Source organism: Mustelus asterias, chromosome 15 (genome assembly GCF_964213995.1).
Source record: "Mustelus asterias chromosome 15, sMusAst1.hap1.1, whole genome shotgun sequence".
Lineage (NCBI taxonomy): Eukaryota > Metazoa > Chordata > Chondrichthyes > Carcharhiniformes > Triakidae > Mustelus > Mustelus asterias.
This window is the reverse complement of record NC_135815.1, coordinates 61,922,648-61,938,280: the sequence shown is the minus strand read 5'-3', so window position 1 is coordinate 61,938,280 and position 15,633 is coordinate 61,922,648. Positions and strand designations below refer to the sequence as shown.

Below are 15,633 nucleotides of genomic sequence, written 5' to 3'. Positions count from 1 at the left end.
TTGCCTTCATCTGCTGGGGTATTGAGTTTAAAAATTGGCAAGTCATGTTGCAGCTTTATAGAACCTTAATTAGGCCGCACTTGGAATATAGTGTTCAATTCTGGTCGCCACACTACCAGAAGGATGTGGAGGCTTTGGAGAGGGTACAGAAACGATCTACCAGGATGTTGCCTGATATGGAGGGCATTAGCTATGAGGAGGGGTTGGAGAAACTTGGTTTGTTCTCACTGGAGCGACGGAGGTTGAGGGGAGACCTGATAGAAGTCTACAAGATTATGAGAGGCATGGACAGAGTGGATAGTCAGAAGCTTTTTCCCAGGATGGAAGAGTCAATTACTAGGGGGCAAAGGTTTAAGGTGCGAGGGGCAAGGTTTAAAGGAGATGTACGAAGCAGATTTTTTTTTACACAGAGAGTAGTGGGTGCCTGGAACTCGTTGCCGGTGGAGGTAGTGGAAGCGGATACAGTCGTGACTTTTAAGGGGCATCTTGACAAGTACATGAATAGGATGGGAATAGAGGGATATGGTCCCCGGAAGGGTAGGGGGTTTTAAGTCGGGCAGCATGGTCGGCGCAGGCTTGGAGGGCCGAAGGGCCTGTTCCTGTGCTGTAATTTTCTTTGTTCTTTGTGCTTACCCCAGTCCAATGCCGGCATCTCCACGCTTTAACCTGGTGTTGTGAGACTTCTTGCTGTTCTTACAGGCCAGTATTTACAAGGTGGCTCCAGTTTAGTTCCTGGTTAATAGTAATTTCTGTGGATTCATAGAGTCATACAGCACAGAAAAGGCTTATTGGTCCATCAAGTCTGCACCGACAATAGCCATCACTCAAGTTGCGCTAATCCCATTTTTCTGCACCTGTCTCATATTATTGAATGTTGCGATTATTCAAGTGCTCATCCAAATACTCATTATGGGTTGTAATATTTCCGGCCTCCACTATACCTTCTCAGGCAGTGCATTCCAGATTCCCACCGCCCTCTGAGTGAAAATTATTTTTCTCAAATCCCCTCTGAATCTCCTGCCCCATAGCCTAAAACCATGCCCCTCTTGACTGACCTCTCAACCAAAGAGAACAGCTGCTCCCTGCTCATTCTGTCCATAGCCCCTCATAATCTTATACACCTTGATCATGTCCCCCTTTCAGGCTTCTCTGCTCTAAAGAAAACAATCCAAGCCTATCTAACCTCTCCTTATCGCTCAAACTCTCCATCCCAGGCAACATCCAGGTGAATCCCCTCTGTACACCCTCAAAGATGTTGATAGTGGGGGATTCAGTGAAGGTAACCCCATTGAATGCGAGGGGGAGACGGTTATATTGGAGATGGTCATTGCCTGGTACTTGTATTTCAAGGGAATATTCAATAAATGGGAAGATATTGAAAGGGGTTGAGGAAATGAGAGACCTTGGAGTGCATATCCACAGGTCTCCGAAGGTGGAGGACAGATGGACAAAGGTGGTCAAGGAAGCATATGGAATGCTTTTCTTTATTGGGCGACGTATTGAATACAAAATCAGGATGTAATGTTGAAACTGTATAAAATGCTAGTTAGACCACAGTCTGGCTACCACTTTACATGAAGGGCATAATTGTTCTGGAGAGAGTGTAGAGGAAATTTAGAAGAATGTTGCCAGGGTTTGAAAACTGCAGCACGAGAAGAGATTAGATGGACTAGGGTTGTTTTCCTTCGAACAGAGGAGGCTAAGAGGTGACCTAAATGAAGCATACAAAATTAAGAGGGGCCTAGACAGGTAAGACAGGAAAAACTTGTTTTCTCCAACTGAGAAGTCAATTACCAGGGGATAGATTCAAGGAGGAAGGTTTCTTTCACCCAGAGGATTGTGGATGTCTGGAATTCACTGGTTAAATTGGTGGTTGAGGTTGAAATGCTCAACTCGTTTAAAAGGCACCTGAATCTTTATCTGAGGTGCTGTAATCTGCTCAGCTATGAGAGATTAAAATGAGCGGCTAGTTTATTTTTCTCTTTTTTTGACTGGTGCAGACACGATGGACTAAATGGCCTCATTCCGCACCATAACCTTTTTACAGTTCTGTGAATTGTTACTTGCCACTTTACAGCCTAACCCAGAACATTGACCAGGCCTTGCTATGTATTGAACAGACTGTTTCACTATCTGAGGAGTTGCGAACAGAATTTGAAAATTGTGCAGCGATCATTGTGAGCTTCAGGGGAAATCTGTCCTCCACTAGTTACCAAGCAGAATTCGACTGAAAGATGGATGAAGAGTTGAGATCTGCAGAGATTTAAGATCACTAAAGATTTGTTTTGATGATGCCAGTCAAAGGAATCATCGTCGTAAAACTTCTTGCTGGAAGATAATTCGGGAATTCTCAGAAAACTGAGGGCATCAAAAAATGAAGGGGGTGGGGGATGGCAGAACGGGCTTGAAGGGCTGAATGGCTCACTCCTGTTCCTATTTTCTATGTTTCTATGTTTGATGGCCACTGGATATTAGGACTCAGAGAAATGGGGAGAAATAAATCGATTGGAAACTGGAAGTGACTGTCACCTGCAAAGACTGCTATTCTGCGGAGATGTGATGTGGGGTTGTCGATTGTTATAAAACATAAATACAGGTAATCTGTTTTGTAGTTTATTGTATTAGTTGTGTGCTGACTAATGTTCCACAGGGATCAGTGCTTGGTCCTCTGCAATTTGTAATTTTTATAAATGACTTGGAGGAGGGGGCTGAAGGGTGGATCAGTAATTTTGCTGATGACACCAAGATTGGTGGAGTAGTGGATGAGGTGGAGGGCTGTTGTCGGCTGCAAAGAGACATAGATAGGATGCAGAGCTGGGCTGAAAAATGACAAATGGAGTTTAACCCTGATAAATGTGAGGTGATTCATTTTGGTAGGACAAACTTAAATGTGGATTACAGGGTCAAAGGTAGGGTTCTGAAGAATGTGGAGGAACAGAGAGATCTTGGGGTTCATATCCATAGATCTCTGAAGGTTGCCACTCAAGTGGATAGAGCCGTGAAGAAGGCCTATAGTGTGTTGGCGTTCATTAACAGGGGGTTTGAGTTTAAGAGCCGTGGGGTTATGCTGCAACTGTACAGGACCTTGGTGAGACCACATTTGGAATATTGTGTGCAGTTCTGGTCACCTCACTACAAGAAGGATGTGGAGACACTGGAAAGAGTGCAAAGGAGATTTACCAGGATGCTGCCTGGTTTGGAGGGTAGGTCTTATGAGGAAAGGTTGAGGGAACTTGGGCTTTTCTCTTTGGAGCGGAGGAGGTTGAGAGGAGACTTGATAGAGGTTTATAAGATGATGAGGGGGATAGATAGAGTGAACGTTCAAAGACTATTTCCTCGGGTGAATGGAGCGGTAACTAGGGGGCATAACTATAGGGTTCATGGTGGGAGATATAGGAAGGATGTCCGAGGTAGGTTTTTTACTCAGAGAGTGGTTGGGGTGTGGAATGGACTGCCTGCAGGGATAGTGGAGTTAGAAACTTTAGGAACATTCAAGAAGCTATTGGATAGGCACATGGAGCACACCAGGATGATAGTGAGGAAATAGCTTGATCTGGGTTTCAGACAAAGCTCGGCACAACATCGTGGGCCGAAGGGCCTGTTCTGTGCTGTACTGTTCTATGTTCTATGATGTTGATCTTTGTTTCAGTACACTTCTTAAAACTCGTAATCTTGTGCGATTCCTTTACATCAATCACTTCAATTTTTTAGAAGTTATCAACCTCTATGGGGATCATAACAGTTAAATACAAATCACTCATATTTTTCTTACAGACATCAACTATCATGTGCAAAAGGATCCAATTTTTCTCTTTCAAAACAGCTTGTAATTCTGGCATGGACTTATCATGCACGACACATCTCAGCACAGCTTGTGGTTTCTTTGTCATTTGCACCAGTTCCTCAGTTCACCAGAATGATTGTGGTGATTCGTTTTGTACTTCTGAATGCCTTTTATCTGATTTGCCCTGTTGGGGAGCTTGTCACTGGCTGGGCTTGCTTTATTCTGCTGGTCTGGAGTGGTTAATGATCAAGCTGACTACAATGCTTCTCTCCATGCCATGTGTTCCATCGTACTGAAGGTTGCAGTTTGCACCCCAATTACTCAGCATTCTGGCAGACAAGCAGCAAGGAAGTAAAGAATACAAAAACAATGAAACTGTTCAAACTCTGTTTTGTCGTCCTATTTTATCAAAAAAACATAAAGGCTAAAGTACATATCCATACGCATGCAAATGAACATCGAGTACATGTGCCCACCAATTATTTGCCAATTATTCAGTTTTTAAAAAATCAAAATGGAATTAAACATATCTGGATTCCAAATAGCCATTATAGATGGCAGCCAATGTATATTACTAGTGAAACAGAAATAAAAGCAGAAAGTGCTGTAAATCAGCAGATTGGGGAGCATCTGTGGGGAAAAACAAGGTCAATGACCCTTCATCAGAACCAACAGACATCATGAATTCATCTGATGAAGGGTCATTAACCTGAAATGTTAACTTTGTTTCTCTTCACTGTTTGGCCTGCTGAGTGCTTCCAGCATGTTCTGTTTTTATTTCAGATTTCCAGAATCTACTGTATTTGATTTGTACTGGGAAAACAGAACCCAGTCTCCATGGTACACAGAACAAGTTGAAGTTCCTTTAGCAAACTAGAAAAGGAAATTATCTGAAGAAGAAATTGTGAAATATTCAAAAAACGTGCCTCTGTATAGAAGTAAAGAAAACTATTACTTGGGTATGAGATATGAAGGTACAGTAGCTAAAAGCAGGCAGTAAAAAATGCACTTGTACTTGTAGTAGAGGTTCAGCCCCCACATCACAAAAACAGTAGCATTTGTAAAATAATAAAATTCCAAGCATGTTTTTAAATTTTAACATGGTATTAAGGAATACCGAAATCCTGTTCAATTGAACATGAACTATGTCTCAAACCTACTAAAATTAATTCAGAAAAAGTGGACAGACTTATGCTGGCACATTGGCCTGGATTTTTGCAATGACACCTATCTATCGTTGCAAAATCTGTAAGTCCCACTGCTGCACATGGCGCCATATTTGCAAGAGTGGATGGGCCCAGGTCAGTACTTGTGTATGCACATTTTGCAGAGGCAGCTGTCTCCACTCATGTCTAATTTTGGTGGCCCAGGTATGTAAAGCACAACATGTGCAGGTTAGACCTCATAACACCAGGCTTGACCTAATGGAAGGTCAGAACCTTTGAGCACGGGCAGCATGATGGCACAGTGGTTAGCATTACCGTCCCTCAGCGCTAGGAACTCTGATTCAATTCCGGCCTTGGGTGACTGTGTGGAGTTTATACATTCTCCGTGTCTGCATGGGTTTCCTCCGGGTGCTCTAGTTTCTTCTCACAGTCCAAAGATGTGCAGGTTAAGTAGATTGGCTATGCTCTATTGCCACTTAGTGTCCCAGAATGTGTGGGGTTATGGAGATATGGCCTGGATAGGATGGTCTGTTGGAGAATCGGTGGAGAGGTGATGGGCTGAATGGCCTCCTTCTGCACTGTACAGATTCTATGATTCTATGAACTTTGTGGAGTCTTTTGGAGATGTAGGGTAGCCAACATCCGTCCCTCACCCCTCACCTTTGGATATGGTCCTGGGATACCTTTAAGGGAAGTCAAATACCCCTTATGGGAGGTCAGGTCTTTGGGGATGTAAAGATATTCATGAATGTGGATTAAAAAAAGTGCATAAACTCATTAATTGTCAAGCTAATTGGAACTATCAAATATGTCAAAGTGAACTGTCGAACTGTCAGGCAATTTAAAACTCCTGCCTTTCAAATCTTTAAAAAAAATACCTGTAGTGTTAAAAACTCACTACTTACTCTTTCGCTCTGTCTATAGCCACAAGCCTGAAGTCAACTGTTGTTGGATCAATGCTACATGGCTGATTTTACAACCTTCCATTATGATAGGTTGTCTTCAATTTAACAGTTTGATTGACAGCTACAAGTGTGTGTTTATAGACTCTTTGAACTGGGACTGAATGCCAATGGTTGTTTTACAAGGGATTAAGCACTTGAATGAAATGTTTGCTTTTATAAGGATGTAATTGAATGAGCGTAAATGTGGTGAAGGGGTTTTACAAATGAGTGTTTTTTTAAAGATTCTGTGAAAGATACTTAGGACTTTATTTTCATCGCAGTATGGATTCTGAGTTATTCCCCTGGTGGACACTGGGTGAGATGGCATGATAGGTGAAAAGGGCAAAAGGGCGATAGGTGGAGGACATGGGTTGGTATGATTTGGCACTAAGTTTGTATTGATGCTAAAAGAGCTATTGGGTCTGGGTAGAGGAAAATAAGTTGGCATGTAGGGTATGAGGGGCTATGGGATGGTAGAGGAATGAGGCGGCATTGAGAGTGCTGGTAAGAGTTGCTGTTTCAGTGCTTTCTTTTAAAATCTTGGACACAGTGCCAAAGCACAGAGGCAGGCCTTCTGCCTAGCCCACAACCACACCAGCTTCTGCACTCATTCCAGGAACAGCAGACCCAGCTCCCAGAGAACTCCACCAATCTCAAAAGAAAATCCCAATTCTGGGACACTTTTTCCCAGGTCAGGTTTATGGAGCAGGATATTGTACCAACTCAGGAGCAAAAATCCAGGCCGTTATGTCAATTACCATACATCATTAGGAAAAGACACATGGAATTCTTAGATGTTGTCCCTTGGGTCAATTTACATAACTGTTGCTATTCCTATCAGCTTAAACCTCCAGACTGATAAACCATGTGATAATCACTTGGTCCTTGCTTGCCTACAACATTAACAGTTAAAATTAGGAGACTACTCCACACTTGTCTGGCTACCCAGCTACTAAAAGTTAGAAACTGAAATGTTTAGAGAACTGGTGAGGGGATAGAATCACTGCTCTACAAATATTTAAGTTATATAGATTTACAGATACCCAAGAGATCCAAAAGTGCAGGCACAGTAGTATAGTGGTCATGTTACTGGGCAGATAATCCAGAGCTCTGGAATAATGACCTGGAGACATGTGGCTGGAATTTTATTCAGAGGCAGGGAGGTAGTTCGGGTGCTGGATTGAGGTCAGGAAACCCAGTGGAGCAAATCGAGGGTTTCACCTACTACCTGGTAAGTAGATATTTAGGACCAGGCTGCAGTTGGAGAACGAACAAGGAGGAGGGAAAGATTGGACCTTTTAGAGGAAGTCAAAGGGATGGAGGAGAGAGGTTTAAGATGCTGGACCTCAGAGGTATTGGCTCCAACAATCCTAGTCTTCTTTTAGCTGCTAAGCTTCCCGAAGGCCAGGAAACCTGTCCGGCCAAGGTTTAATTTGAAATCTTGGATCAATCTGAGGCTACCATCCCTCATTATGATATTGACATTGCCAACATGCTTCCTGGGAGCAGGCTTGTTCCCTGCTTCTGTTAAAAGGGGAATTGGGCAGTTTGGGATCAGGATTCAACCATCCAACCAACCAAATCTACACTTTTTCTGAGTTTATATACCGCCAAAGCAGAAGGGGAATTTAAGTTCAGTTAAATAAATCTGGAATAAAAAGCAAGTGTGAGCATTGGTAGCCAACTGTAGGGATTCTATGATTCATAGAATCATAGAAGCCTACAGTGCAGAAAGAGGCCATTCGGCCCATCGAATCTGCACCGACCACAATCCCACCCAGGCCGTACCCCCATATCCCTATATATTTTACCCACTAATCCCTCTAACCTATGCATCTCAGGACACTAAGGGGCAATTTTAGCATGGCCAATCAACCTAACCCGCACATCTTTGGACTGCGGGAGGAAACCGGAGCACCCGGAGGAAACCCACGCAGACACGAGGAGAATGTGCAGACTCCACACAGACAGTGACCCGAGCCAGTAATTGAACCCAGGTCCCTGGAGCTGTGAAGCAGCAGTGCTAACCACTGTGCTACCGTGCCATCCATTCTATGAATTCGATTCTATGAATATCATAAAAATCTATCTGGTTCAAGAATGTCAATTAGTGAAGGAAATTTCCAGAGCTTATCTGGTATGTCTCATATCTGACCCATGCCACAGAAATTTGGTTGACTCTTACATGTCCTCTGAAATGGCTAGCAAGTCATTCAGCTGTATCAAACAGCCACAAATAATAATAGAACAGCGAGGACCAAGGCGTTTGATAAGGTCCCCCATGGTTAGCTTATGATGAAAGTTAGGAGGTGTGGGATAGAGGGAAAGTTGGCAGATTGGATAGGTAACTGGCTGTCTGATCGAAGACAGAGGGTGGTGGTGGATGGAAAATTTTCGGACTGGAGGCAGGTTGCTAGCGGAGTGCCACAGGGATCAGTGCTTGGTCCTCTGCTCTTTGTGATTTTTATTAATGACTTAGAGGAGGGGGCTGAAGGGTGGATCAGTAAATTTGCTGATGACACCAAGATTGGTGGAGTAGTGGATGAGGTGGAGGGCTGTTGTAGGCTGCAAAGAGACATAGATAGGATGCAAAGCTGGGCTGAAAAATGGCAAATGGAGTTTAACCCTGATAAATGTGAGGTGATTCATTTTGGTAGGACTAGTTTAAATGTGGATTACAGGGTCAAAGGTAGGGTTCTGAAGACTGTGGAGGAACAGAGAGATCTTGGGGTCCATATCCACAGATCTCTAAAGGTTGCCACTCAAGTGGATAGAGCTGTGAAGAAGGCCTATAGTGTGTTAGCTTTTATTAACAGGGGGTTGGAGTTTAAGAGCCGTGGGGTTATGCTGCAACTGTACAGGACCTTGGTGAGACCACATTTGGAATATTGTGTGCAGTTCTGGTCACCTCACTATAAGAAGGATGTGGAAGCGCTGGAAAGAGTGCAGAAGAGATTTACCAGGATGCTGCCTGGTTTGGAGGGTAGGTCTTATGAGGAAAGGTTGAGGGAGCTAGGGCTGTTCTCTCTGGAGCGGAGGAGGCGGAGGGGAGACTTAATAGAGGTTTATAAAATGATGAAGGGGATAGATAGAGTGAACGTTCAAAGACTATTTCCTCGGGTGGATGGAGCTATTACAAGGGGGCATAACTATAGGGTTCGTGGTGGGAGATATAGGAAGGATATCAGAGGTAGGTTCTTTACGCAGAGAGTGGTTGGGGTGTGGAATGGACTGCCTGCAGTGATAGTGGAGTCAGACACTTCAGGAACATTTAAGCGGTTATTGGATAGGCACATGGAGCACACCAGGATGATAGGGAGTGGGATAGCTTGATCTTGGTTTCAGATAAAGCTCGGCACAACATCGTGGGCCGAAGGGCCTGTTCTGTGCTGTACTGTTCTATGTTCTATGTGGAATCAACCGAGGCTGGACAAAATAAGAACAGCTCAGTAAAGATCCTCCTCATGACATCTGGGGATTTGTGCCAAATTCTGAGCGCTGGTCCATGAACCAGCCAAGTCTTAAACTGATACAGTCCCACTTAATGAATCATACAACCAAAGTTCAAAGACTCCTCTATCACCATCCCTACATATGTCTCGTCACCAACAGGACAGTGGCACACAAGAGAATGGGAATGGTCCTGGGAGTCCTTAACATTGAATCTGGACTCCATTAAGTCTCAGATCATAACGTCTAACATGGGCAACAAAACCCTCTGCTGATTACCACCTACAATCTTCCCTGTACTGATGAATCATACTCCTCCAAGTGGGCAACAGCAAAGGCACAGAATGTGCACTGAGTGGGGCCTCGATGTGCATTATCAAGAGTGCTTCATAGAACCATTAGTGACTAAGCAGGTCAAATCCTGAGCGACAAAGTTGTATGACAGATCCGAAATGGAATTCGCAGCTCAAAACTGGACATGCATCAGGTGCTGTGATCCATCAACAGTCACAATTTGTAACCTCATGGAACATCCTAATTTTGCCATTAACCTCAAACTTGATTCAATGAGGATTTTAGAAAAGCATACCAAGAGCAGGATCGGGCATCCCAAAAATAAGATGCTCACCTGGTGTACATAATCTACAGGACTAGAGGCAAGCTGAACCAGCATGCCATAGACAGTTCTAAGTGATCCCACAACCAACAGATCAGATCAAAAAACTGCAGTCTTGCCACATTCAATCATGAATAGGAGGGGCAAATTTAAAAAATAAAAGAAAATGACAGGAGAAAATGGATCTATGAATATTCACATGTCAATGATAATAGAACCATCGGTGCAAAAGACAAAGCAGGAGCATTTGTAATTACATAGTCAGAAATGCCAAACAGTAATCAATCTCTTCACCATAACAGATGTCATTCTTCAGCCATTTGATTCACTCCAAATGACATCAAGGAATAGCTGAAGACACTGGACAATATTCCAGCTATAATACTGGAGAAATGAGCTCCAGTAATAGCCAGGACTCTAGCGAAGCCCTTCCAGAACAGCTACAACACCACAAACTATCTGCCAATGTGGAAAATTGCCTAGATGTGCCCAGTCCAGAAAAAGCAGGACAAATCCAATCAAGCCAATTACTGCCCCAACAGCCTACTTTCAATCAGCAAAGTGAGAGACGGCATCATCAAAAGTGCTATCAAAAGAAGTACTCACCAAGAACCTGCAGACTGATTCTCAGCAAACCTGATAGAGACTTGCCATGCCAGAATGGGGTCCCTGAGCAACACCAGGTAATATTTAACACAGAGTCAAGATGCAAACAATCATCTCATGAGATGGAAGAATGCAAAAGAACTCAAAACTCCACTAGGAGACTAACCAGTGTTTTATAAAGAATGCTACTTTCCCCGACCACTTTGTCAGCTACATGTTTGCCTCCCTAATTTGTTCATTCCTATGCCATTTTGTACAAGGTTCAGGTAATAATCCAGAAATTATAACCCTTGAAGTCCTGTTCTTCAACTTCGTTCGTAGTTCCTGGCACTTTCTAAACAGAGCCTCTTGCCTGTTTTTCCCTACGTTGTTGGTCCCGGTATGCATCATAACTGAATCTTCCGCCTCCCTCTCCAATAGCCTTTCAAGCTGGTTCAAGATATCCCTCAACCTGGCACCAGCTCAGCAACAAACCACATGGTCCCAATCCTACTTACAAAGGATATTATCCGTCCCCTTGCATTTTAGTTTGGTGTTCTTACTACGAATGGCAAGATGAAAAACAGGGACTCTCTGCTTTGCTTTTCATTCACTAGTGCAGTCGGGAATGGGTTAATGAACTTTGTCACACTTAAGCATTAAGACCCGAACTCTGTGATTTTGTTTAGAACACTGCAGAGTCCATGTTTTTGTCAGAGTTCGGTGTTTTTCATGTCTGTGCCAGATAAGAGGAACAGCTATTTTTTTGCTGTCTCCACTGTTATTCAGAAATGCGATTAACCCAGCTCGAGTTAAGCTAAACAACCTCCATTTTTATGTACCTTTGTTTAACACGATGGAGTTGACATGTATGCCTTCTGTCATTGAATCACCATAGATTCATATATATATTCATCATACGTTATTCATCTTATCCTGATATAAAGTATTATTCAAACCTGTATGTATATTAGTTAACTTGTTTGTGCAAAACCTGTGATGTTGTTTCAAGGATATAAATGACGAACAATTGTGGCCTTGGAGATCGGACAAACTACGCAGAGGAAGATACTGCTAAAACAACAAGAATCTCACCATGAACAATGACAGCCATCTCAGGTTTTGCAATGTAATGAGGGCGGGAACAGGGACATATATAAACTCTGTTCTTACTTGTGTTCGAGGAGAAGGCTGGGGGTCCACTATTAGGAACCTCACTTCTCACACAATTGTGAAATTAAACAGTACATTTTGAACCACTAATTGTGTCAGAGGTTTTTTACCTACAACAACTAGTGAGTTGTGTCCCCATCTCCTGTGACCATTCATGAATTACGTGACCTCGTGCATGGTGACTATAGGTAGAGATGCAGAACATCCACCTCTCTCTGACTCCCCCTCCATCCCACACAGCTCCCATAAGACACTTTATGCTGACACAGGTTGGGATTAGCAACTTAATATCCAATATTACTGCCACTGCTACCGCCGGCCAGTGAGGCAGTAGCAGTGGACAGTATGAAGACAGAGGCAGAGGACTCAGGAGACGGAGGAGAGACCCCCTCCCCCATTGCCCCAGCAGCACAGCCAAGGTGAGGCCCACTTGACCGTCTTGAGGCTTGGGGGTGTCACTGTTGAATTGGAACCCTTGGCGTGGAGAGATTGGGGGGGGGGTACAGGGTGATATCTCGTGGTGGCATTCCGTTATGATTTGTCGCAGCCAATATAAGGCCTGGGGAGTTCCCTCGTCAGTCAATGTTCCGATCCCTCTTCTGATCGTAACTCCAGGCACTGATCTCTGAAGGTGGCAAAATGTATTGCAGGGAGAACTTAGCAAAGCAGATGGGACGTTGGACTTCATAAACGATTAGCACTGCTGCCTCTCAGTGCCGGGACCCGGGTTCGATTCCCGGCTCGGGTTGCTGCCTGTGCGGAGCCTGCACGTTCTCCCCCCCGTGTCTGCGTGGGTTTCCTCCGGGTGCTCTGGTTTCCTCCCACAGTCCGAGGGACGTGCTGGTTGGGCACGTTGGCCATGCTAAATTCTCCCTCAGTGCACCCAAACAGGCACCGGAGTGTGGCGACTAGGGGATTTTCACAATAACTTCATTGCAGTGTTAATGGAAGCCGACTTGTGACAGTAATAGACTTTAAACTAAAAAGAGGGATCGAGGGGATTCTCGGGAGGGGAGGGGGCAGAATTCCACAGATTGACTACCCTCTGAGTTGATGTACGAGGAGAGATTAAACAGTTTGGGTTTGTACTCACTGGAGTTTAGAAGAATGACGGGGGATCTGACCGAGGTATATAAAAGGGATTGATAGAGTGAACGTAGACCAAATGTTTCCTCTTGTGGGGCAATCTAGAACAAGAGGTCACAGGTATAGGTTGAGAGGCAGTAGATTTAAAGCCGAGATGAGGAGGAACTACTTCTCTCAGAGGGTGGTGAATCTGTGAAACTCGCTGCCCCATAGCGTGGAGGAGTCTGAATCATTAAATGGTTTCAAGAAGGAGTTAGATATGTTTTTGATTAAAAAACGGGTCAAAGGGATATGGGGAATAGGTGGGGAGGTGGATTTGAGACCAGGGAGAGATCAGCTATGATCTGATTGAATGGCGGAGCAGGAGAAGGGCTGAATTTGCCGATTTCTGCTCCTAATTCCTATGTAAGGATTTCTCCTAATCTCTGTCTTAAGGGAGAGAGTAAGAAGTCTCACAACACCAGGTTAAAGTCCAACAGGTTTATTTGGTAGCACAAGCCACAAGCTTTCGGAGCACTGCTCCTTCATCAGGTGAACTCCCACTCACCTGATGAAGGAGCAGCGCTCCGAAAGCTTGTGGCTTGTGCTACCAAATAAACCTGTTGGACTTTAACCTGGTGTTGTGAGGCTTCTTACTGTGCTTACCCCAGTCCAATGCCGGCATCTCCATATCATGGTTAAGAGAGAGACCCCTTATTCTCCAACTGTGACCCCCTGCTAGTTCTGTTCTCCTGGAAGATGTTCCAGAAGCAGACTGAATATTAACAGTTCAATAACAAAGTGATTGAATGGGGGTGGCACGGTGGCACAGTGGTTAGCACTGCTGCCTCACAGCGCCAGGGATGCAGGTTCGATTCCAGCCTTGGGTCACTGTCTGTGTGGAGTTTGCACCTTCTCCCCGTGTCTGCGTGGATTTCCTCCGGGTGCTCCGGTTTCCTCCCACAATCCGAAAGGTGTGTGGGTTAGGTGGATTAGCCATGCTAAATTGACCTTGAGTCAGGGGGATTAGCTAGGATAAATTACGGGAATAGGGACTGGGTGGGACTGTGGTCGATGCAAACTCAATGGGCCGAATGGGCTCCTTTTGCACTGTAGGGATTCTTTGTCAACCTTATCACATACTTGATTTTAAAAATAATATGGCAGATGATTTGAAATAGATTTAGAGCCTTGAATTTCAGTTTACAGTATAAACATCATGAGCAATAGTTCACCATAGCATAGCATAGAATCATAGCATCCTTACAGTGCAGGAGGCCATTCGGCCCATCGAGTCTGCACCGACCACAATCCCACCCAGGCCCTATCCCCATAACTCCATGCATTTACACCAGCTAGTCCCCCTGACACTAAGGAGCAATTTGGCATGGCCAATCCACTTAACTCGCACATCTTTGGAGTGTGGGAAGAAACCGGAGCACCCGGAGGAAACCCACGCACACACGGGGAGAATGTGCATACTCCACACAGACAGTGACCCAAGCTGGGAATCCAACCCAGGTCCCTGGTGCTGTGAGGTAGCAGTGTTAACCACTGTGACACTGTGCCAACCCAAATTGTACCAATTATGTTGAAGGCTGTAAATGCCGTAGTCATTTATAATTGCTGCATTTTGTAATGGTAGTTTTCATTATCCATTTCATTTTTCACTAAAACAGTGTAGCAGTATAGAGTAAAATTTGAATAATGGTACACAGTGGAACTTGCATCGCAACAATTTAAAACCTTATACAGTTAACAATTCTCACTGAATGTAACAAAAAGCACTCCCTCACCCAAGACCAAGTACAAAATAAATCTCCAAATTAGCTTTTCACCATATCATTCCAAAAGTGAGCATGAAAGCAGGAGAATGGCTGCAACAATCTAGTTGCACATGACAGCCACTGGGCTAATTTTAAAAAAAACCTGATTGGAGATTAATTTGTAAATTATTACAACAGCAAGATACTATGGTGAAGAAAGATAAAAAGGTTTTGGATTAATCCTTTAACGATTTTCTTTTCATCTTTACTTCAAGAAAATGCCACATTCTCACTGCCAATTATTTGGTTGGCTTATTTTTCCTACCTTTTCATCCCGGTAAGTGATGAAGAGCTGAAACACCTCACTGTTTGAAACGACTGGATGATGACACATTCTGTTCATCCAACCCTGCAACCTCTCCATTCTCATCTTGATGAATTCCTCTTCAAAGCGCCCTTTATCACATTAAATCAATTCAATACGTCTCAATAATGTCAAATTTCAAAGCCAGTTTCACAGTTTAAAAACTCAGAAAATACAGATGGGTACTAAACGACAGTTCAAATTCTTCCCAACAATGAACAGCACACTGGATGAATGTAGTAATTATTTGGTAGAAATTGTTTTGTGTTATTATTCCTCGGGCTACACAATTCTATTTGAGTGTATACTTATTTTAGCAGAAATGAATCAATTTTTCATACTCAGTATTGAAAGCACACCTCAAAACTCATCAATCCCATTACCTCAAACCTGTGGAATTCCTTTGTTTCTTCCTATAGTCCGTGAGATACTTAAAACTAGAGCTCAGCGGATCGTAATCACTCTAGAAATGTGAACAATTCTGAGGCAGTCCTGCACTGTCACAGATGCTGCCTCAACCCAGTTTGCATCCGCCCTCTTTGGTGAATCTAAGAGATCTGACAGCACTTGAAGAAAAATTTATGTTTTCAGTGATTGCCTGAGCCTCAGATTGCTTTTCTTGATTGTAAATGATCAAATCTTAGCACCCTGAGAGATTCCATTGTCTGCCTCCTAATAATAGGACTGATGAAACCAAAGAAGGTCTTTGACAAGGTGCCG

General features: G+C 43.7%; 1 protein-coding gene across 7 annotated transcripts in view; it reads right to left on the bottom strand.

Moving 5' to 3' along the window:
* snx9b (sorting nexin 9b) overlaps positions 1–15,633 on the bottom strand; it is a 237,976-nt gene that overhangs the window by 55,325 nt on the left and 167,018 nt on the right. For all 7 annotated transcript variants that reach the window (XR_013499657.1, XM_078229971.1, XM_078229972.1 and 4 more), the window contains one exon: positions 14,875–15,005. Coding sequence is in view for 6 of the 7 variants with exons in the window: in XM_078229971.1 (XP_078086097.1) it covers positions 14,875–15,005 (131 nt within the window). In the remaining variant the exon portion in view is untranslated. The remainder of the gene's footprint in view (positions 1–14,874; positions 15,006–15,633) is intronic.